Here is a 25,055-nt window from a genome sequence, read left to right as displayed (position 1 = left end):
CAGACATTATTACTTTATGTATATATGTGACTGCGTGACCAGTATGAATCTACAACATGTACACTCAGAAAAATGAGAAATTATATCCCATCTATGTATGATATATCAAAGTTCATAAATGCATTCTACTGTCATGTATAACTAATTAAAACAAATAAAAATAATAATAAAACCATTACATATGGGAAAAAAAAAGGGAGTGGGCTCAACTGGTTAAAGAACTACAAGAAAGGCCCAGAAGTGTGAAACACCACAGTAAGTGTGAATACATATCAATTGCAGAATATTGCTAGAACAGAAGTTCAAGGTGCTGGACAACTAGAGAGAGAGTGGGCGGGGGCGGGGGGGCGGAGAACACGAGAAAGCTAAAGAGGCCAGCAGAGACCACATCCTGGGGAGTTTCTAGGTCATACTTAGGAGCTCTGGATTTCACACCACAGGGAAGCTCCAAAATCATCTCAAGCTATGGAATAAGCAAGGAAGTGACAGTGCTGCTGAGAACTGGAGTCTGGAAAATGGTAGGGACCATGAGAGGGAGGGAAACCATGAACACAAAAGGATGTTATTTCTTAAGCAGGCTCACAGGTATTGAAGTGTTTTATCAGAGGATGCTGTGGAGGATGGCTGGACAGGACAGGGAGAAGGCATGGTTATAAGACAGAGTTCCATCTGACTCCAGTTTCTGAGCACATGGGCAGATGACAGTGCCCCTGACAAAAAGAGAGATAGGATTACACAGAAGTGAGGTGGGAAGATGATGAATTTGATTCAGAAAATCTTGAGTTTGGGTACTTAAGGATGAATAACTACTTCACAGACATAGGGGAAAGAAATAGATTTGGGAGTTACCTGCATATAGGAGGTTGTTAAAGCTGGTTAAAGGGTTGGGGTTGTGGCTCAGTGGTAGAGCGCTTGCCTAGCATGTGTGGGGCACTGGGTTCACTTGGGAAGGAAGAAGCTAGAAAATTAAATACACACTACATTCTCAGAGGCCACAGTGCTAACCATTATGCCATGTAACTTTATATTACACACTGCTTTTTCAAGAAACTTCCTGAGAAGGAAGGCAACGGAGGTGGCTCTTCTTTCTCTGGGTTGTATGGACAAACACTCACATTCTGAGTGTCCTGACTAAAGGAGTGTGAGTCTGAGGAGGGGCTGATGACACAGAAGAGAGAAAAGAGCAAGATCTGTAGGAAGGATGGGAAGATAAATGAATTAGGATACAGAAAGGGAGTGACAGTTCACACTGGAACAACCTAAATTTTCTTTCTAAAGTAAAGGGTGGCTCCTATCCTAGGAGGAAAGGACGTGGAGGTCAGAGTGAGAAGTTGATTTAGATTTGTTTTCTCAGCCCAAGAAAACTGTGAATGATCTCATCTTTTAAGGAGTAATGTTTTCCTACTCAATGGGGGAAAATACTGCTCTACTAAGAGTGAATAAGACACAGTCAGTACATGGTGAAGGAGAATGGCAAATTCAAGTTCCATCATACTGGTGGTGGAGAATAGACTCTCCCCATTAGCTACATGCTGAGAAGCACATCAAGACATGTGCATCATGCTCTCAAGGGTTAAGTGTATGTTGGGGCATCATGGGTGGTTTTAATGGCCCCATAGCCATGTGGTTCCCATCTCTTAAAACAGTATAAGAAACAGCAAATTAGAAAAGTACTCAAGAAAACACTCATGAGAATTTGAAAACAGTGCCTACCCAAGATGGAAAGTAAGCCTCTGGCTCAAAGTATTTTCCACAGTGCTTATTCCTTTTGAAGTTCCCAAGATCAGCCTGCAGGGCAAAGGCTGCCAGCAGGAAGTAGGCCTCCTCTCGGAGCACACACTGAGAATGGAGGACTTGTTTTCTCAGGTGCCAGTAATAATAGTATCTTGCTGCTCTGTCACTAGGAAAATAAAAGAAAACAGAAATCACATTTTGGTGAACAATGCAATGGCATGTAAACAGAACCCAATCCTGCTCTCCATCTGGTGACAGGAGCCCTTTGTTTCTTCTCCTCCCACCACTTCACTGAAAAAGGGGTGAGGGCTGCTCATGGGAGTGAGGGGAGGGGAGGACTCCAAGTCAGACTACCACAGCAAAGATAAGGCTCACAGCTTTTGATCCATCACAGAAGGGTGGAGGTATTTACTCCAATACGGTAAAAATATCACTGAATGCACAGAATGGACCTATTAGAAGCCATGGCATCTGCTGTATTTAAAATAGTTTGTTACCACGATGATGCTTTACACATGACACAAATAAGTACAAATATAGGAGTAATCCTGGATTTAATGTTTTGCTGTTCTTTTTTGTTTCCTAGCTGAGCACTTACAAATATCAGAGGCCCTTTTAAAAATGTTTGTTTATATACCCTTCTAGAAAACAAAAATCTGCTTAACTAAAGTGTTTTTTGTTTTTGTAATTCTCTGAGAGTGAACTAAAAGCTTCCCTTAAATCTGTTATTTTTTTTATTAAGTAGATATTACTTTGTATATCATAGACAGGGTCATGACAACCATATGCTGCCCACAAAATGAAGAGCTACTAGTGCACTCATGACAGTCCACTGAGGTCAGAAATAAATACAGTCTCCATTAAAGGTGGATTATGGAAAACCTGGTCAAAGCTCAAAAAAAAAAATTGTTCATGGGCAAATAAGATGCTTTGCAATCAAAGTACATATGCAAGAAAAAAAATGTGTGCATATGTATGTATTTTAATGAGCTAACTGCCTCCTTACCATTTTAGGTTGACTGTTTACCTAAGATATATAGCTCATTAGTAGATGATAATAAAAACATACTGGTTTACTTTAACTGAGGCAATTTTTAAATATGAGGAGCTTAAAAATAAAGCATTTATGTAATTCTTTCCCCTTGGGACATAGAACTCTTCAGAGCACTTCTTTTTATAATACTGACCACACATTGTTTGGACTGGGAGAAAAGGCAGAAGTATAGGTTACCTCCATGGGGTTAATTAGTGGCTAAATAATATATTTTCCTTCTTTCCAAGGCATTGCACCCTTATCAGGTAAATTGAATAAAATAAAACTATAAACTAAGAATAACGAGTAAAGTTTCTTAGTCTTTTAAAAAATATTCCTCATGAGATGATGTGTTTTACTCTTTAACTTGCACCTAGCAATAACATAAAATATCAAGAACTAATTTGCTAAATAATTCACCAGGCAATGTATTTTTTTCTCTTTTACATGGAACTTCTCAGAGTTTAATAATAAAGTAAAACACAGAGTTCACATTTCTTGTGTTTCCTATCAGCTGAGAAAAATCACCTTTGAAAATTTTAAAGCACCAAATCCTTCTATACAAAAGATTAACAGAGCTTTCAAAGGGCTGAATTCTGAATTTGCATCATGGGCATAGTACTCTTCACAAACCCACCCCTAGAAGGAAGACTCAATTACCAGCCCTCATCAAACTGCACCTCAGTGTCCCACAGGATAGCTCCACTGGGCTTAATCTTAGTTCTGAAGCATTGGTAGGAATAGAAACAAGACCCTCAAGTGTAAAAGGAATACCAGGCAAAGATGTAGGCACTTTTACAAGTAAGCTCTTGCCCCTGCCGTACCCCATCCCACTCCTAGAAAAGAATATAATCCTTTAATCAACCTCTCCATGGAAGTGTTAATTCCTTCTTCTTGGCTAGTATTTTAGTGAAAATGTGGAGTAAAAAATATGTGAGCCAGTGATGTCAACATTTTCATTCATAGTCTACTACTATCACTAAATATTCAATAAATATTTATTACTGATTGTACCTTTGTTTTATAGATTGAAGATACATGAGGATGTAAAAAGATGAAAAAGAAAAAAATTGCTACTGTTATAGACTTTATATTCTAACAGGTGGAAAGAAACAGTAAACACAAGTAACTTATTTGGTACGTTAGAAGAAGTGCAATGAGAAAACAAAGGTTCAGAATTCCTCCTTGTCCTCATACCTGATCAATCTGCCATTTTCCACATAGTACTGCACACGGAAGTGTATAATCATGGGAGGCCCAAACTGGTCAATACCCTAAAACAAAGACACACACAGAAAACAAGCTATTTTTGGCTGCTTCAAAAATGGGTTTCAAAAGCAAGTACAATACCATTATTTGCAAGACACTTTTTAAACACTAAAGGGCTTTATTTAGTAGTAATGAGTGGGGGCTTGAAGTGGGTTCTGCGGGAATACCAGGTCCCTGAAAAACTAGGAAATTACAAAGCAAAACAGGACACTATCTCTTTATCTAATTCTCATTCACAGTAATGCCAATGACAACATAAGGGAAGATAAAAATAAATGTCATAGAAATTTCTAGCTGAGATTCAGCTCCTGGCTCAGCTCTGTCCCCTGTGGTGACCATTTGCTCCTTATTACAAATGTTCTCTTATTCCCTTGACATTCCACATACCAAATTCTAATAAGCTATTTGTTTATTTAGACATTCATCTTCTTTAGTCTGTAGCTGGCTTTGAAGTAACCCTCCAGTTCATCCCAAGAATTCTTAACTATAAATTGGAGCATCTGGGATTAGACACTGTGATTTTATTCCTGACTTACTAGGGTGATCCTGGAAACTCAATATGAATTTCCTGTGAATGTTCTAGCGTATAAATGGAATGTTTACTAAATAAAGGCAACAGTATGATAAGATAACTAAAGATCAAATGCAAGTATAGTAAAAGTAGATTAAATAGTTAATAGTAAATTTAAGAACAAGTTTTGACAACGTAACTATGGAAAAGAAGCATATAATTTTTCCATGCTTTTTACTTCAAAGCATTATCACAAGATTACTAAAACATTATTATCCAACATTAAACAACATTCAGAACTATCATTATACTATACGTTATTCATACTTGATTAATGTGATATTTTAGAATGTATAATTCATTCCCTTTTTCTATTCTCTATAGAATAAATTATTATTCATGATTTTTTATAATATTTAACAGCCAAATAAACAAGTTTAAAAAAAAATCAAAAAAATTTTGCTCATAAATATAATCTCACCCAAGTGACTTCGTATTGTCGTACCTTGCTGGCCTCCTTCTTCCATTCTTTTGGACAGTATTTATAAAGCTTTTGTGACAACTCCATATACACATGTTCATTATCTGCACAGTAAAAAAAATAAAAAAGACAAGATGTTAAAAAAGAGATATTTAAATGAGAATAATGTTCAAAGAAACAACTTTTTAAAAGAAGCCTTGAGATTTGTGAATGTAGTCTGAATTTATATACTACCAAGAAAACTCAACGAGATACTAAAATATTAAAGGTACTATGGGCTACGCATTAATGAGATTATACATTATTTCACTTCTACAATACAAAAACTCATAAAATGTAGTTGTAGTATGTAAGATTAATTAAAAAAAACAACCCGGTTTTGAATTTCTGCTTTACTTAGTTTCTAGGGTCATTATAACTTCATATAATTTCCAACACTGTGGGTGTCACTTAGTCTTGGAAAAACATGCTTTTGTTTAACTCACAGAAAACTGTTCCTGTAGGTGCAAAATAATGAAAAAGGGCAGAAACACCATTTAATTGCTATGTAAGAAATTATAAATTATTAATGACAGCCCATTTCCAAGTGAGAATTCTGAAGCCATTTTGTCAAGAATAGTCTTTAAGAATAATTCTCTGTATTTCCTGCATCAAAACAAAATGATAAACTTGTCATACTGTGTTTTCTTGATTGCCTTTGGGACTCATTTTGTGGAAAGAGAAGAATCTTATAAAAACAAGTATGAATGCCAAAATATTTCTTCAAGGGGTTCTTGTTTATAAGGTGAATAGAAAATAAGACTGCTAAAACTATGTAAAAATGAATACATATGTGAAAAAAAGCTGATTATAAATTCTCCATTTTTCCTAAAAATAATCTTTAAAAGTGAAATATGTCCCACAAGACAAGTCTTAAGCACTCTTGTTTTGTACCAAGTTTTATTTATTTTACAAACCAATTCCTTTTTCTCTGTCACTAACTGGGGGCATCCTCTTGAAATGTTCTGCATAAAAATACTCATGTTGGAAGGGAAGCGGTCTCTTTGCTCCAAGAACAAACAAGCTTGATTACACTGCTGATTCCTGGCTGAATAGTGAGGTTCAACTGGAAAAATGTCAGAGGAGAATAGGAAGAGTAAAGCTACGCTGGCTATAAATGGAATATTATATCATCTAATTTGAATGAAAAGGATGAAGTAGTGGTCCCAGAGTCAACAAAGGGATGCCACTTAAACCCAATTATCAGGTTAGGAATACTATCTCCCATCTCTCATTTATACTGATCAAACACAAAGTGGACAAGACCAGACAGCCTTCCTATTAAATCTAATTTGCGTTTGATGTGAGTTTCCGAAAGAAGTAGCAACATAATAAACAGCACTGAGACTGTTCACCATGGGAGCACATATATATTTTTAACCTACCACTGTATTTCCACCCCCTTACAGTTTGACCAGAGCTTTTAATTTAAGAATTCTAGAGTTTCTGAAAAGCTGAAAGGAGGTTCCTGGAGAATTTTGCTCCCAGAGAAGGTATAGAAACTCTGTACCCCTTCTCCCAACTTCACTCTATGCATCTCTTCATCTGTATCCATTGTAATAAACTGGTAAATGACTGAACGAGTAGGCTGGGTTTCTCACTGTTGGAGGAAGAGGTTACAAATAATGAAAAAAGAAAGGACTGGAACGAATCCCATGGAAATGGATTCGAATTATGTGTGTTAATATGAACTCATGAGTGTAAAAAAAAATATGTGGAGAAATTTGTGAGTGGAAAAATTTGACAGTCCTAGATTCTCTTTGCCTATAATGACTATTACTAAGACAACAGACAAAATTAAAGGCCATTTAGTATCAAACCAGTGTTAATTTTTCTAATTATGATACTTATATTGTAGTTACAGAAGAGAATGTCCTTGTTTGTAGTATGTAGGAATAGAGGAAAGACATGCATGAATGGAAGAAACAGATGAGATAAAATGTTGACCTTTGAGGAATTTGAATGAAGGGGATATGGGAACTCTTTGTAGTATTCACGCCTTACTTCTGTAAATCTGAAATCATTTCAAAACAAAAAGTCCAATACTTGGAATGGTATTTAGATTCCTGGTATTTAGAGGGCACTAGAATGTTAATAATAGTTGTATTTTAACATGTTAATGTTTGAAGTACTACAGAAAATATATCTTTTGTTATTTGACTTATAAGGAGAACTTCAGATACCAATCTAAGAATGTGTGAGAGTATTTAGGGCAATAAAGCTATTCTGTATACTGAATGGTAGTTTCATGCTTTTATACATTTATCCAAACTCATAGAATATAACACACCAGGGGTGAACCCAAATGTTAACTATGGACTTCAGGTGCTAAGAATGTGTCAATGTAGGTTCATTGATTGTAATATGTGTCATTCTGGTGCAGGATGTTGACAGTGGGGGAAGCTCTGTGTGTGTCAGGGGCGGGGGTTCAAGGCATATATGGGAACTCTCTATACTTCCTGCTTCACTTTGCTGTGAACCTAAAAGTACTCTACAAAATGAGGCTTATTAAAAAAAATTCTCAAGAACACACCAATCCTGCAAAATTGGTCGGGCAGTAAGTTCTATTTGACATGTGAAAAACTGACAATGATAGGAGTCAAATGGTATGTCCAAAGTTGCACAGCTAGTTAGTGGCAAAACTAGAATTAGAACCGGGCAATCAGATACCCATTCCACTGTTTCTTCACCTTTAAAGAGGACATCTTTAAAATGCTTATTTTGAAACCGAAGGGAGCTGTAAACTGGCTTTCTTGGACTGACTTGCTGAACAACATATATCAACATATGGAATGGTATTTAGATTCTGTAGCTGTAGTTCAGTGAGAAGAATTAACTTTTGAGTATATAACATTAAAAATTCTTAGACTCTATAGGGCATCTTAAGACTCTTCCTTGAAAGACAACACAGGTATATACTAACACAAGGACACAGCTTAGTGTTTGTGTTTTCACTGCTCTGACCACCACAGGCAGAAATGGAAGAGCAAATGGCTGATTCACAGGGCCCTGATGTGATCCCTGAACCATGGTTAGCATCTCCTAAAAAGTCAACTAAACACAGTTCACATTTTGGAAGAGAAAGGGCCTAGTTTATCACTTGATCATGATGTACTTTCCAACTTGGCAAATATAAACACTTAAATGTACTGATGCCGGGTGTGGTGCCACACTCAAGTAATCTCAGTGACTTAGGAAGCTGAGGCAGGAGTATCACAAGTTTAAGGCCAACTTCAGCAACTTAGCGAGATCCTGCCTCAAAACAGAAGGTCTGGAGATGTGGCTCAATGATTAAGCAGCCCTGGATTAAATTCCTCACACCAATATAAGAGTGTGTGTGTGTGTGTGTGTGTGTGTGTGTGTGTGTGTGTAGAGAGAGAGAGAGAGACAACTTTTTTTAAAAAAATTATTTATTCTTTTGAGTTACACATGACAGTAGAATGTATTTTGACATGTCATATACACATGGAGTATAACTTCCCATTTTGTGGCTGTACATGATGTGGAGTTATACTGGTGGTGTATTTATATATGAACATAGGAATATTATGTCCAATTAATTCTACTGTCTCTCCCATACCCCTCCCCCTCTCTTCCCCCCACTACCCTCCCCAGCCCTCCCCCGCCCCAATCCAGTGAGCTTCCAACTAATTCTTCCCCTGTGCCTATTGTGAGTCAGCATTTACGTATTAGAGAGAACACTGGCCTTTGGTTTGTTGGGACTGGCTTATTTCATTTAGCATGATAGTCTCCAATTCCATCCATTTAGCCAATGCCATAATTTCATTCTTTATGGCTGAGTAACATTCCATTGTGTATATGTACATTTTTTTTACCCATTTATCTGTTGAAGGGCACCTAAGTTGGTTGCATAGCTTAGCAACTGAGCTGCTATAGATGACAATGTAGCTGCATCACTGTAGTACACTGATTTTGAGTCTTTTAGGTATATGCCAAGGAGAGCGACAACTGGGTCAAATGGTGGTCCCATTCCAAATTTTCTGAAGAATCTCTATATTGCTTTCCAGAGTAGCTGCACCAATTTGTAGTCCTATCAGCAATGTATGAGTGGACCTTTTCCCCCACATCCTTGCTAACATTTATTATTGCTTGTATTCTTGATAATTGCCATTCTGATTGAAGTGAGATGAAATCTCAGTGTAGTTTTAATTTGCATTTCTCTAATTGCTAGTGATGTAAAACATTTTTCATATATTTATTGAGTGATTGTATTTCTTCTGTGAAGTATCTGTTCAGTTCCTTTGCCCATTTATTGATTGGGTTATTTGGGGGGTTTTTTGGTGTTAAATTTTTTGAGTTCTTTGTATGTCCTGGAGATTAATGCTCTGAGGTGCAGGTGACAAAATTTTTCTTCCATTCTGTAGGCTCTCTCTTCATGTTCTATATTAAGCTTTAAAATTTATACTAATCCTACTATTAGAAAATAATCAACACCCATGCCCAAGTATAAAATATAAATAAATTTCATGAAAAAAAGTCTTCTTGTCAAAATGAGCAAAGATATGAAAGGTTTTTGAGTATGTAGAAGACTAAATCACAGAAAATTCAAAATATGATTTGAAAGAAGAAAACTTATAAAAACAATGGCTGTGGATAAGTCCTGAGAATTTAACTCTAAGATATTATGGGAGAGGAAAGCTTGTATGGAATTCTTCATTTGAATTTTTCTCACATAAAATATATGGACAATAACAACCCTACGTTTTCAAGTCATATAGTCTGACTAGGAAAAATGTGTGGGGAGGGAAGGACAGAAAATAAGATGCAATTAATAGATCACTGTTATATATATTGAAATATTTTTGTAATCTCAAATATTATAAAATGGATTACAAAAATATCTAGGATACTTTTCTCCTAGCTCTAATTATTCCCACAATTCAGGGAAATAAAGATGAAGCTTAGTTCATTAAAACATAAGTTGGTAAACCAAATGTGGTTGCACATGCCTAAAATCCCAGTGATTCACAAGGCTGAGACAGGAAGACTGCAAATCAGAAGCCTGCCTCAGCAACTTAGCAAACCTTTCCCCAAAATAAAAAATAAAAAGGGATGGGGATGTAGCTCAGTGGTAAAGTGCCCTGGGTTCAATCTCCAGTACACAGAAAAAAAAAAAAGTCTAAAAATATTTAATTTTAAAACATAAGAAAATAAATGCATAAAATCTGGATTATAAAAAAATACATAGTAGTTGAGGTTAAAAAATAAATATGAGGGCTGGAGATATAGCTCAGTTGGTAGAGTGCCTGCCTTGCATGCACAAGGGCCTGGCCCTAGGTTTCAACCCCCAGAACCTAACTAACTAACTAACTAAATAAATAAATAAATATTAGACTAAGAGTGAAGATAAGTTTATAAACATTCTGATAATCACAATTTTATAATTATATGCCTGATTTAAGTTACACATTAGTTTAGGGATCTTTGGCTAAATCTATCAGGGATAGGATTAAGATTCTTGATGAACTGGGGCTGGGATTGTGGCTCAGTGGTAGAGAGCTCACCTAGCACATTTGAGGCCCTGGGTTCAATCCTCAGCGCCACATAAATATAAATAAATAAAATAAAGATATTGTGACCAACTAAAACATAAATATTAATAAAAAAGATTTATGATGAACTGAAGTGCATTCTGCGGTCATGTACAACTAAGTAGAACAAATAAAAATAATAAAAAAAGGACTTACTTTGTATAACACTGAGTCCAAATAGGTGACAATCTTTTAGCCTGAGAAGGTCACACACCTGGACCAGCAACTGGTGACACAGAATTTTAACCTATAAAGGAAAAAAAGCACAACTTGAAATAACAATTAAACTAGGTACACACAGTGAACCACAATCAGGCAATTTAATGTCCTATAAATAAATACCTTGATAGGACTAAGTGACACAGTCCTTAGTCCAATTAGCAAAACAACTGTTAATTTGTGGAAATCACTTTAATCTATGGCTGTGTTTCCTTGATTATCACAATATCCATTTTTACAACACGAAAATTAAGTATCAATACAATATTGCACAAGACTCATAAATCTCATCATGAGTGGGCAAGGCTCCCAGATCAGTGTATGAAAATGGGTATGAAAAAAGATGCCTAGGACAGCCTACCTGATTACTAAAAAAAGTACTCATTTGAAAAGCATCTTTTCTTTCTTTTTGAAAAAATAAGGCATCATTTAAATTTACAGGATGCAATATGTTGTTTTGATATGTGTATACATTATTGAATAGATATACTGAAATAATATATGGATTTTTTGTGGTGAGAACATTTAAAATCTACACATTTTTGAGTATATAATACATTATCATTTACAATAGTCACCATGTTATATAATAGATCTTTTGAATTCATTCTTCCTGTATAACTGAAATTTTGTATCCTCTGACTAATATCTCTCCAATCCCCACTCATCCCTACTCTAATAACCACTATTCTCTCTCAGCTTCTATGAGTTAGACTTCTTAGTTCTCACATATAAATAATACTATGCAGTACTTATCTTTCTGTAGAGCCTGCCTTATTTTACTCAACATAATAATATTCTCTGGGTTCATAAATGTTCTTATGAATGACAGAATTTCTTTCTTTTTATGGCTGAACAGTATTCCATTGTGTGATGTGTGTGTGTGTATGACTTTCTTTATGCATTCAACCACTGATGGATATTGTGGTTGATCCTATATCTTACCTATTATGAAAAGTGCTGCAATGAATGAACATGAGAATACAGATGTTTCTTCGACTTACTGATTTCATTTCCTTTGTATATATATCCAAAAGTGGGATTGCTGGACCATATGGTAGTTCTATATTTAATTTTTTGAAGAGCTTCGTACTGTTTTCCACAATGGAAATAGACTACAAGCATTCCCTAATGAGTTGACACTCATTAATTTCACTCTTTTTGATAAGCACCATTTTAACAGGTGTGAGGTGATATCTCATTGTAGCTTTAATTGACATTCCTTGATGCTCAGTAATGCTAAGCATTTTTTTCATTCATCTACTGATGATTTGTGTATCTTCTTTTGATAAATGCCTGTTCAGGGCAAGTATCTTTTAAAGAAAAGTCTTCTTAATACTGTAAGCAAATTATTTATATACTGAACAATGAGTGACTGCCTAGCTTATATTTATTTCAGCCAATCACTGTTATTATCTAATATCTTTGTCCTTTTCTGAGTCTAGTATAATTCCATTTTAAAATCATGTTAATCTGGAACTCTGTGGGTAAGCTATTCTAAATTTAAGACATAGTTTTGATCTTTCTCAAATGTTAATGAAGTGTTGGGAGAGGGCATTAATTCTGCTGAATCTGCAGAATTCGAATTACCAAAGTTTATTACAGTTGGGATCAACTTTAGAAGACTATCGAGCTCAATCTCTTCATTTTATAGAAGTAGAAATCTCAGCTTAAAGTCATGTAGCTAGTAGTATCAAAGGCAGAATTCACAAATCACTTGTGTATTAAAATAAATGAATGAATAAATAATACACAAATATGTGCAACATGATAGTTTATAATTATAGCTACATATATTACATGTAGCATATAGCTACATGTATTACATGTAGCATATCCCCTCTCATAGGCATTAATTTTCTAATCATTTCTTCAGTGATAATGATGCCAATTAGTTTAAATTATAAGTTTTAAATTAGTTAACTCTGAATTTAATGACTCAATATCTTGATAAAAATATGCCTAGAAAACTGAAACACAAACAATTCAACACTATCTAATGATGATTCTAATTACAGTGAGAAAGATGGACTTATTGCTCTTTTGCACATTCATTATTACATGGCGACCAACCTAAAGCATTTTACCCATTGGAAAGAAGAGTCACCTAAGGCCAGAGTAGCACATGTTCAGTTGTTTAAGCAGCATCAGGAACTCAATGAAACAAGGACAGTGTCTTATTTAATATTCAGGATATGTAGTAGGCACTCAAATTAATGTTTGATGAATGAAAGCCAGAAATCTGATTTGCGCAGGCTCCTCTATACCTTTGTTGTGTTCCATGACCACAGACTTCTTCCTAATTTACTGAGAAAACTATTTTATAAATGTACTATTTAGAAATTTAGGAAAAAATATATCAATGTAAACCCATAATTACACCTGGAGATCACATCTACCAATGGGAAACCACTATCATCCCCTTGTATACAACTAGCTTGATTCAACCATAAGAGAGCTTCATGTGTGTCCTACAGGGACTACATTATCTCCAATGTTCACTGAAAACACTCAGGATTTTGAATTCCATGTTATCATAATTCCACTTTATAAATAGGCTTAAATAAACAATGATAAAAAGAGAACATATCAAATGTCATATACAATTCTTAAGTTGAACTAAATACTACAAATTTGAGAACTTATTATTCTAGAGTACCTTTAATACTTAGTTTGATGTACTTAATCCTCAGTTTGACCTAACTGGACATAAAGTAGTCTGGACAAAATGTAGCAAACAGTTAAACTTCCAAACCCTGAACTAAGTGTACATAAAATAAACTATGTTATAACTTTGTGTGACTATTGACCAAACAATACTGCACATGTCTCCATTATCCCTTATAATTATTATTGTCCCACCAGTTTAAATCAGATATTTGTAGCCTACTGATAAAGCTCTTTAACAACCATCAATAAGTATAGTGTTTTTATTTAAAAATTATAATTAAATAAGGATGTGGCTATGAAGTCTTACCTGCTGTGAAAACAAGCTTGAGTTTTCTGTATTCACATAGTATGAGTCTTTCAAGCCATAACTAAGCTGATTGTGAAATTTTCAACTTATTTAATCTTCAGAAACAATGAAAACTTTTTTTTTTTTAATTTTTTATTGTTGGTTGTTCAAAACATTACAAATTTCTTGACACATCATATTCCACACTTTGATTCAAGTGGGTTATGAACGCCCACCTTCACCCCATACACAGATTGCAGAATCACATCAGTTACACATCCATTGATTTACATATTGCCATACTAGTGTCTGTTGTGCTCCGCTGCCTTTCCCATCCTCCACCATCCCCCCTCCCCACCTCTCCCCTCCCCTCCCCTCCTCTCTCTCTACCCCCTCCACTGTATAACCCTGAGGGTCTCCTTCCATTTCCAAGCAATTTCCCTTCTATCTCCCTTTCCCTCCCACCTCTCATTCCTGTTAAATGTTAATCTTCTTCTCATGCTCTTCGTCCCTACTCTCCTTATATCAAAGAAGACATTTGGCATTTGTTTTTTAGGGATTGGCTAGCTTCACTTAGCATAATCTGCTCTAATGCCATCCATTTCCCTGCAAATTCTATGATTTTGTCATTTTTTAATGCAGAGTAATACTCCATTGTGTATAAATGCCACATTTTTTTTTATCCATTCGTCTATTGAAGGGCATCTAGGTTGGTTCCACAGTCTTGCTATTGTGAATTGTGCTGCTATGAACATCGATGTAGCAGTGTCCCTGTAGCATGCTCTTTTTAGGTCTTTAGGGAATAGACCGAGAAGGGGAATAGCTGGGTCAAATGGTGGCTCCATTCCCAGCTTTCCAAGAAATCTCCATACTGCTTTCCAAATTGGCCTCACCAATTTGCAGTCCCACCAGCAATGTACAAGTGTACCCTTTTCCCCACATCCTCGCCAGCACTTGTTGTTGTTTGACTTCCTAATGGCTGCCAATCTTACTGGAGTGAGATGGTATCTTAGGGTGGTTTTGATTTGCATTTCTCTGACAGCTAGAGATGTTGAGCATTTTTTCATGTACTTGTTGATTGACTGTATGTCCTCCTCTGAGAAGTGTCTGTTCAGGTCCTTGGCCCATTTGTTGATCCCTGGGATGCAAGGCTGGTTCAATATACGGAAATCAATAAATGTTATTCACCACATCAATAGACTTAAAAATAAGAACCATATGATCATCTCGATAGATGCGGAAAAAGCATTCGACAAAGTACAGCATCCCTTTATGTTCAAAACTCTAGAAAAACTAGGGATAACAGGAACATACCTCAATATTGTAAAAGCAATCTATGCTAAGCCTCAGGCTAGCATCATTCTGAATGGAAAAAAACTGAAGGCATTCCCTCTAAAATCTGGAACAAGACAGGGATGCCCTCTCTTTCCACTTCTGTTCAACATAGTTCTCGAAACACTGGCCAGAGCAATTAGACAGAAGAAAGAAATTAAAGGCATAAAAATAGGAAAAGAAGAACTTAAATTATCACTATTTGCAGATGATATGATTCTATACCTAGCAGACCCAAAAGGCTCTACAAAGAAACTATTAGAGCTAATAAATGAATTCAGCAAAGTGGCAGGATATAAAATCAACACGCATAAATCAAAGGCATTCCTGTATATCAGCGACAAATCCTCTGAAATGGAAATGAGGACAACCACTCCATTCACAATATCTTCAAAAAAAATAAAATACTTGGGAATCAACCTAACAAAAGAGGTGAAAGACTTATACAGTGAAAACTACAGAACCCTAAAGAGAGAAATGAAAACTTTTTAAAGTGCTACACAGTATGAGGTAATAAGAGTTAAAGTTTTATCTAAAATAATACTCTATATGGAACTTTTAAGTTAAAACACCAATTTGATTCTAAATATATCAATGGTTTGCTGTTGCACAAGAAAGTTTAAAATGTTTTCTAGAAAAAGTTGTTCATTCTAGCCCTAGTTAAGACATATGCTCTTGTGGTGTGGGAGGTTGAGGCGGAAGGATTCAGAGTTCAAAGCCAGCCTCAACAACTTAGTGAGAGCCCTAGGCAACTTAGCAAGACCCTGACTCAAAATAAAAAATAAAAGGGGCAGGATGTGGCTCAGTAGTTAAGCACCTCTGAATAAAAGACATATGCTCTTAGCCAAAATTTCTATCACAAAAACTAATGGCTCTTACATTTATCATGATTTTATTTCCAAAATTTTCTGTTTCCATACTTAATATCTCCTTGATGATTAACATAATTAAAAATAGCCCCTAGTATAGTTCCTAAAAAATTCAAAATGATTGAAATTTACTCCACATGCAGAAGGGCAACATTCTATAAACCATACTTGTCAAAGAAAAAAAATCTTTCTGTTTAAAAAAAATTTACAAATGATGAAATAAAACACAAGACTCTTGATGAAATTATTTTTGCTACTTAATTTGTTATATCCAAACTATAAAGTGCTATTTTCTAAATCCAAACATAATTCTTTGTAGAAAGAAAAAAAAAAAAAAAAGGTCACTTGGTAGAGTTGAAATATTTTTCTAGCAGTGGCAAAGCTCTATGCTACTTAACCCTTTCCTGTGGGTCCAGGTGCTAGAGGGGAGCTTGGGTGAGGCAGAAGAGTCTTATGCCCCTGGAGGGAGAGACCTTATAAGCCCAGGAGGGGTGCAGCCTCTTCGTTTTCCTTTCAATTACCCAACACCCTGAGGAAAGGAACAAGCAGCTCCAAGGACAGGAACAAGTAAAATGCTACTCTATGAAGCACTCACTGAGCAATCCCATGGTGCCAGGCACTACACTAAGCACTTTATGCTTGTGACATGTTTAAATCCTTACAATGTCCTGGTGAGGAGCATAAGACTATCCCCATTTCATAAATGAGGAAATCAAACAAGACAGCAAAAAACAAACAAACATTCTCTAAGAAACATGCTCAAAAATTGCAAAGTGAGTTGTGGAGTGGGGATTTCAACACAGGTCCTTGTGATTCTAAAACCCACCTTAATTATGATACATGGCCGCCCAGTCCATGATCACAGTCTTGACCACCTTAGAGAGATTATTATACTAATTTTGTAAACAGGGGGAATTAAGGAAGCATAAAATTTGCTTCTGCATAGTGATTAAAATACAGGCTGAGTCACCCTTATTCAAAGCACTTGGGATTAGAAGTGCTTCATATTTCAAAGTTTTTAAGATTTTGGAAAATTTGCATAGACTACTGGTTCAGATTTTGGACTTTTGAATTAGGGATACTCAACCTATATCAATAGCAGCTGCTTTCTATGCACCAGCAACAATGCTATGTGTTAACCCCAAATTCTTAACAGTTACACTACAGCACAGATATTATTAATATTTTACAGGTAAAGATGTTAAGGCTGAAGGAGGCTCAATTTACTTTCTAAGTTATTCATATATGGGCTTTAAATTCAGGTCTGGATGTTTTAACATATCCACTTCTTTTCACTATTAGACTGCTCTTCGATTATTCTTTGTAAAGGGCAGGCAGAAAGGAAGGCAATGCAAACTGAGTACCTACTATGTGCCCGGTACTGGACAAGTTGAATTTGGAAATGTGTAAGACAGTAAGCTGTTACAGTTTGAAAGTGAGATATCCCCCAAAAGTCCATGTGTGGGACAATGCAAGAAGGCTTAGAAGTGAAATGGCTGGGCTATGAGAGTCTTAACTCAATCAGTTACTTAATCTCCTGATGGGATTAACTGAGTGGGAGCTGAAGGCTGACAGGGTGTGGCTGGAAAAGGTAGGTCCTTTGGGGTGTACATTTGTATCTGTGAATTGGAGTCTCTCTCTCTGCTTCCTGATTGACATGTAAGTCACCTCCACCACACTCTTCTGCCATGATGTTCTGCCTCTCCTGGAGCTCCAAAGCATGGAGTTGGCCTTCTATGGACTGAGACCTCTGAAACCATGAGCCCTCTTCCTCCCCTAAATTGTTCTTGTCAGGAATTTTAGTCCAATAGCAAAAAGCTAACAAAAACATAAGCTTAAGCAACTTGTACAAAATTCACAAATCTAGTAAACTAGAGTTAAAATATGAATAATCTTATAACATTTCTCCCAATAATGATGTTGATGATGATATTATTACTAACAATAACCATTTACTTGGTGCTTAATATATTGTGCATAATATACTGTTAAAAGGGTCAGGCCACTGATACAATGCTACAAGTACAATCTAGTAAATGGAATTCTGGAGAGTGAAAGAAACTAGGTGACACTGGGATACAAGTCTTTGCCTGTCTGTTTAAGATTTCAGAGAATCCACAGCCCCTATTTAAGGACATTATAAATTTTCTACATCAGCATTTTCAATTAGTAGAACATATAGTTTAAAAATTTAGCAAGCTCCCCAAATAATTCTGATGTATATTCAAGTTTTAAAACCACAGATCTATAGGAACATATGGATTGGCTATCTTCCAGTGTGTTCTCCAAAACTATCTCCTGTAGCTGAGATTCTAGTACTAATTAATTTGAGAAGAAATTAAACTTTCCTCTTAGTATTCCTCACTAAGTCAGATTGGTCTTCTCCACCTAACTGCGGTTAGTATGAGAGTCTTAACCCAATCAGTTAATTAACCCCCTGATGGGATTTTTAGTTAGCTTTAGTCCACATCCTGTATGTGGATTTACACACATGAGCACACATACATATATCCCATTGAATAAGAAGACAGACATGGAAGTGAGAGAAGTTTAGTAAGTACTTATGTTGCATGTCCTAGAATATGTATATTTTAAAAATCTAAAGAACATATTTCATGTAACTGTATAAAAGAACTCAAACAGCATATTCACATGTATAATAGATTTTGAATTTATTTTGCCAGTACCTAAACTGAAATGTTGCCAATTTTCACTAAATTTTAAAAACCAAATGCTACAAAAATAATAGCCTAACACTTTGTATATCCAAAATAACCTTAAGTATCCTGAGCAGGAATGCAGTTCATCACTAAAAACTCTGCCTAACAGATGATAAAAATCCAATAGGCAGGTTTAATGCTCAGACAATTCCTATGAGCAGAAATGAGGTTACATGAATAAATATAGAAACTGTTGTTTTTTTAGGATAAATTCTAATCCAGAAATGTGCCTATAAAGCAGAACTTTTCCTATCTAAACCTTTTATTGATGCTATTTAAATGCCATATATATTCAGTATAACATTTAGAAATATTCCTTTATACAGCAATTGGGTTAAAAATAAAGTAGTATAAATGGAAAAATCTAATTCAAGGCATTGTATTAAGGCTATTTTTTCCCCTTAATTCCATCAGAATGCAATTAAGAAAATGAAAGGATATGAAAGTGGATAATAGGGAGAGGGACTGAAAAATGCTAGGTATGCTACTGACCATAAGACTGTTTGACAGTCTCTATCAAGGTCACATATGTTGATAAACTCTATGATTCACATATCCACTTGGGTATAAACCAGTAAATGTGTATGTATGTGCATACTCATCAAATGTTAACAGAAGTTTTATTTGTAATAGTCTAAAACGTAAAATAACTCCACAACCATCACCAGTAGATGGATAAATAAATTGGGTCTGCTCATACTATGGAATATTATACAACAATGAAAAGGAATTACTATCACATGAAATGGCATGGATGAATTTCACAGGTCAAATGTTCAGTGAAAGCAGCCAGATAGAGAACATATCACATAATTTTAACTTCATGAAGGTTGAAATAAGCAAAACTACTCTCTGGTGATAGAGACTGCAATAGTTATTACCCTTTAGAAAGAGGCTATTGACTAGAAGGGTCATAAAAGATCTTTCTAGGGTGCTGAAAATTTATATCTCAAGCTGAGTTGTGGTCACAAGGTTATATACACTAGTAAAAATTCATTTAGCTGCACACTAAGATTTCTATACTTTGCAGTATGTAAATTATAACTCAGATTTTAGAGTTAAAAAAATGGTATTATATTCCTCAATCCAGGTTAACTAAACAAGTTGACTCTGACTGACAAACTCACAAACTCTCAAAGTCATAAGCGATTACTTAGTGCCCAAAGGCACAGCCCATACACCTAGTCCTTAAAATTGGTTAGACTTTATATATTTCAAGAAAAATTATATTTCAATAAAAGTTTTAAAATGGTGTTTGTTTTTGAATAGAGTTATGAAAATTCTCTAATTTGAAGACATCTGCACATAAGTCATAATGTAAGATTGTTCCTGTGTAGATTATTTAAAACCCCAGTTCTGCCATATTACTACTGGTCTCATTCTACATTGATTACACCTTGAACCAAGTCATAACATGAATGTGGTAGGAACACAATATTTAAACACTGCTTAAAATGGATCTACTCACATTTATGATGATGTTTAGAGATTCATCATCAGGAAGGAAAATACACACACTCCTGCGGTCTTGCATGACTCTGTTGTTATGGAAATTCAATTTGTTCATTGTGTTGTGAGCTCTCTAGTGGTCAGGGCTGAGCTCTGAGTCCTCAGCAATCGCTCAGGTTCCCAGCGCTCCAAAGCCAAACTCTCCTCCTCATCACACAGCTGACAGGAGAAGCATCATGCTGTTTGACTACGTAGGTTTCATAGCTGTAAAAAAGCCCAAAGGGAGGCCGGTGAATAAGGTATTGAGTTGATGAAGACAGAGACAGGGAGGTGAGCAGAGCACAAATACTATGTGGGTACAGGAACAGCATGTCTCAGGCAGGGGGCCTCGTTCAATACATGAGAAGTCACCAAAATGTCCTCTATATTTTGCCCACTAGCAGTTTTCAAACTTTCATTTACAGTCATCTATTAAATTCAAAGCCAACAAGCGCTTCACACATGCAAGGCAGTAATATGCACTATAATGCTCTTGGAAACAGATCTTTCCTTTGAGGATTCCTAGTCTCACAGGAAGATAACTAAGGGATGGGGAAATCAAATGACAAAAAATAGCAGCAACAACAAAACCTCTCTTCCATTACTAGCAAAATAAATGTCTTGGCTCTTATATCACATTCACTCTTCAAAGACCATAGACTGGCTTCCACTTCCTTCACCTTACTAGCTCACTCTGCTAAGGAAATCAGACATCTTTAGACCATCAGGAGTAAAGTACAGGGTTCACTTTACCAATTTACCATGGGTTTTAGGCCCTTCTTACAACTTTGTTGGTTCAGTTTTTATGATGCTGCTCTCTCATGATTCTCTAATTTGATAATTCAAACTTAATTTTCTCATTTCAGCAATCAATTAATACATAGAAATAATATGACTGTATATATTAAACCACTATGTATTTTGGTTGCCGCTCCATCTCTAATCAGTTGAAAAAAGGTTGTTTTTATTTTTTAAAAAAAATTATATGATTTTTATGCATAAAATTTTATTTACAAGTAGTGAAAATTTAGTCTCCAACTTTCAATAATCACCTCTCAATTCTGTTTCATGTCTTATTGCATTGGTAACACGTTATAGAGCAATTTTAAAAGTGGCAAATGTTTCCTACTTTTAATGAGGCTTACATATAATATTGCTAATAGAACATTATTCAAAAAAGATATGTTAAGATTAGTTGTCCTCTATATATGGGATTATTCCTTGCCAACTTTTTAAAATAGGATGCAACAGAGAATTTCTAGGAAGGTGTTTTCAAAGAAACACAAATCAAACATAAATGAGATCAAATCTTGGCCTATTTGCTCTTTAAAGTTAAATATCTATCTGCTATCAGCAAGAGGGGAGTGAATATATTAGCATAAGAAGTAAATATAATTTAGCATTCTTTTAAGTTATAAATAAAATGGCATCTATTAAAGATTTAGTCAAAAGTAAATAAAAACAAATGGTAATCATATGCTGCATTTCCTCATTAGGAAAGGGACCAAAAGTCTGCTTAGAAATTCTACTCTTCTTTTTTTTAATTTTTTAATATTTATTTTTAGTTTTCGGTGGACACAACACCTTTATTTTATTTTTATGTGGTTCTGAGGATCAAACCCAGAGCCCCGCACATGCCAGGCGAGCACGCTACCGCTTGAGCCACATCCCCAGCCCAAAATTCTACTCTTCTTAAAGGATTTGTGCAACTGTTCCACATTGGTCAGTGCCATCATATCACCTCACTGGGTCGCTGGAGGTCAGTGCTACGGTTTTCTCCAGAATGGATGGTCAGCCATGTATTCTAGGACCACAATCTATCTGATTCCAAAATCTAATCCCTCATCTAGAAAAATGCATGCTTTTCATACAATAGTTCCAAAGTACCAGTTGACAGGGTACAGTGTTGACTGTATAAGAGTCACCTGGGAGCTTTGTAATAGGTGCAGAATCTCGAGCGCAGTGACATTGCTACTGACGTAGAATGTCCCAGGCCAGGTATTTCTTATGTGCAGCCACGTTTGAAAACCACCACTTCAGTTAATGAGAGCTACAGAGCATAGTGTTAGATATATTATCTTAGGGTATACATTGGGAAAATATCTTGGAAACAAAGAAATGGGATTAAGCAACATATGTGAATGATATCACATCATCACTGTAACATACTTAACATTTCAAAGGTATAAAACCCTAAAGAAGATCAAATTTGTGTACTCAGAACATTTTCCTAAAAAATGGTGATCTAGGGCAAACAAGTTGGTTTACTACTGTATTCTATTTAGCCCTTTCCTAGAAATTCAGAAAATATTAAAGCCTCTGAGAAATCGTGCAGGCAACTTCTAATTTACTTCAGTATCTCTTAAACTTACTTGAGTACAGGAATATCCCCAAGGCATACCTATTAAGGACCTGTACAATGATACTCTTAGGCATATCATTTGAGAAATGCAGTTTTAAAATGATTTCTTTGTCAAATATTATGTTTCATGGAAAAAATATTCCCTGTACATTGGTATATTTCAATAGTTAGGCCTCTTCTTTACTGTATGAAATGTTTTCAAAAAAACAAAGAAATTATAAGCTATGATTAAATGCCTATTATTTAAGCCAAACTTTTAAGTGATATTAACCCCAGTATAATTCTTCTTATTTAAATCTATACTTCAAATTGAGTTAGTCATATAATTTTCCATTTCTAATTAAACCAATTAAAGCAGGGTATTTCCTACTGACCTACTTTCTAGGATTTAAAAGATAAACTGAGAAAAAAATCTTCTGAAGTTTGGAATATTTCAAGAGCTTCATTAAAATAACTTGAAAGTTTCATTTGGGTACAACTTTTATTTTATGGTTTAAGTATGTAGCACAGAAGAAGACTGGAAGATTATTGAAGCAAATTTAATAAAAGCAGAGTTTAGAAGAGACAGTGCTACTTTACAGCTGTTTGTTTTTTGTTTGTTTGTTTGTTTTTTGCTTTGAAGGTAGAAAAAAGCTCTAAAAGAGAAAGGATTAAGTTTTATTTTACCCAGGACAGCATTAAAACTGATTAAATGGTTCCACTGAAACAGCAAAATCACCATCTCTCCCACATATACCAGTAAAAAATTTAATCTTAAATGGGGCAGTCCCGGGGAAAAGAACTGACTAAATTTATATCAATTTGAATTGTACACAGCAGCCTGTCAGACAATGGCTACTTATACTTCATCCTCAGCTGAGCCCCAACTCAGTGCCAGGAGGACACACTTCCTACTCCAAGGCAAATCTCTCACATCTGACATCTTATGACTGTGTGTTTATGGACAAACCATGTTGTCCTAATGTAATTTCTAGGCAACAAAAAAACAGCCTTAACAGTGATCAAGTCTTACCCTTCCATTTCATTAACAATTAATTTAAAAACAAAATACACTAAATATGAAATTCTCCACCTTGAATGTCCACCCATATAATATAGTCTCCTTTTGAATAGAGGCAAAAGAGGATTTTCAATTCTAGGGTTATCTCCCTAAAAAAGGGGGAAAAGATGATAATTTGATAAGAGATTATTATAAGGTAAGCCTGGTTAAGACATATCGAGTCAATATACCTAACAAAAACAAAGCAAAAAAATTCGTTTGGAAAATTGGATTGCAGAGACCCCTATTTTCTAATTTAATTGTCACACATGTATAAAATCACTAACATATCTGTGTGATATATTTTATATAATGTTTATTTGCTGAAAAGCAAGACTACAAAAGCAATAGATGTTGCACCACCACTTATGTTAGAATCATCTAAGGACACATCACTGCCAAAAAACTTTTTTGTCCTTGATACCTAAGAGTACACTCATGTCTACCTCAAGAGAATTTATAATGGATAACAGTATTAAGTATGTGAATATTGTGCTACATTACTGTGGGTGAGATCATTTTGGAATAAATAGTATACTGTCTCTAATGTATGATAGTCTATCCTAAAAATGATATCCAAATGCCTCAGCTTTTTTTGGTTACTTATTTATTAATACAAAATATGTGCATTAAACACCTGCTGTAAGCTCTAAGCACACAGCACTTAACAAAATAAATACCCTGTTCTCATACAGACAATACATAGTGATAATATATGCTATGAAGAAAAGTAAGTCCAGGATAGGTGAGAGAGATGATGGAGATATGAGAGTGGTATGGATGCTACATCACATAGGGTAATCACGGGAAGCATTTCTGATGGATCAATATCTGAACAGACACCTGAATTGAGGGGGTTATCATTTCCTTCCTTCTATCCATCCATCCATTCATTTGTTAATTTCAAGAAAGAGTTTTCCAGGCAGTGAGAAAGGTAAATGCTAAGGCTCACTTATTGTTCAAAATAGATGAAATAATAGTACTTATGATGGCTAATATTTACTACACATCATATACAAGGTATCTTACAACAGGGAGAGAGGGAGAAAGGGAGGGAGGGAAGAAGGGGGGGGGGAGAGAGAGTGAGTGTGTGTGTGTGTGTGTGTGTGTGTGTGTGTTTTAATCCCCAATGCACATATCCTCACTAAATGCGGTTGTCTGGTTTACTACATATGTCTTTGGCCAATAAAGATTCTACAGTAGGCTTTCTTGACCTTAGTACTACTGTCATTTTGGGTCAAATATTCTTTGTGGTGAGGGGCTGTCCTGTGCACTATGGGATGCTCAGCAGTATCTTTGGCTTATACCCACAAAATGCCAGCAGCCTTTCTCTTACCAGTTTTGACAACCCACAATGTCTGTAGACATTGCCAAAATTTGTCCTAGACGCTAAATTACCCATAGTTGGGAACCAATGCTCTTTAAGTTTCCAGAGTCACCAGAGTCATTAC

General features: G+C 35.5%; 1 protein-coding gene across 3 annotated transcripts in view; it reads right to left on the bottom strand.

Annotated features, from left to right (window-relative positions):
• Frmd6 (FERM domain containing 6) overlaps positions 1–25,055 on the bottom strand; it is an 82,110-nt gene that overhangs the window by 23,092 nt on the left and 33,963 nt on the right. For 2 of the 3 annotated variants that reach the window (XM_027929784.2, XM_071607907.1), the window contains exons 2-6: positions 20,184–20,428; positions 10,776–10,866; positions 5,029–5,132; positions 3,965–4,041; positions 1,714–1,900 (exon numbers count right to left, since the gene is read on the bottom strand). In XM_027929784.2, coding sequence (XP_027785585.2) covers positions 1,714–1,900; positions 3,965–4,041; positions 5,029–5,132; positions 10,776–10,866; positions 20,184–20,282 — 558 coding nt within the window. In that variant the 5' untranslated portion in view covers positions 20,283–20,428. The remainder of the gene's footprint in view (positions 1–1,713; positions 1,901–3,964; positions 4,042–5,028; positions 5,133–10,775; positions 10,867–20,183; positions 20,429–25,055) is intronic. The other variant, XM_027929785.2, reaches the window with a different exon arrangement.

This window comes from Marmota flaviventris, chromosome 2, assembly GCF_047511675.1.
Source record: "Marmota flaviventris isolate mMarFla1 chromosome 2, mMarFla1.hap1, whole genome shotgun sequence".
Taxonomy (NCBI): domain Eukaryota; kingdom Metazoa; phylum Chordata; class Mammalia; order Rodentia; family Sciuridae; genus Marmota; species Marmota flaviventris.
Note: the sequence above shows the minus strand (reverse complement) of the source record. Positions and strands in the feature narration are given on the sequence as shown.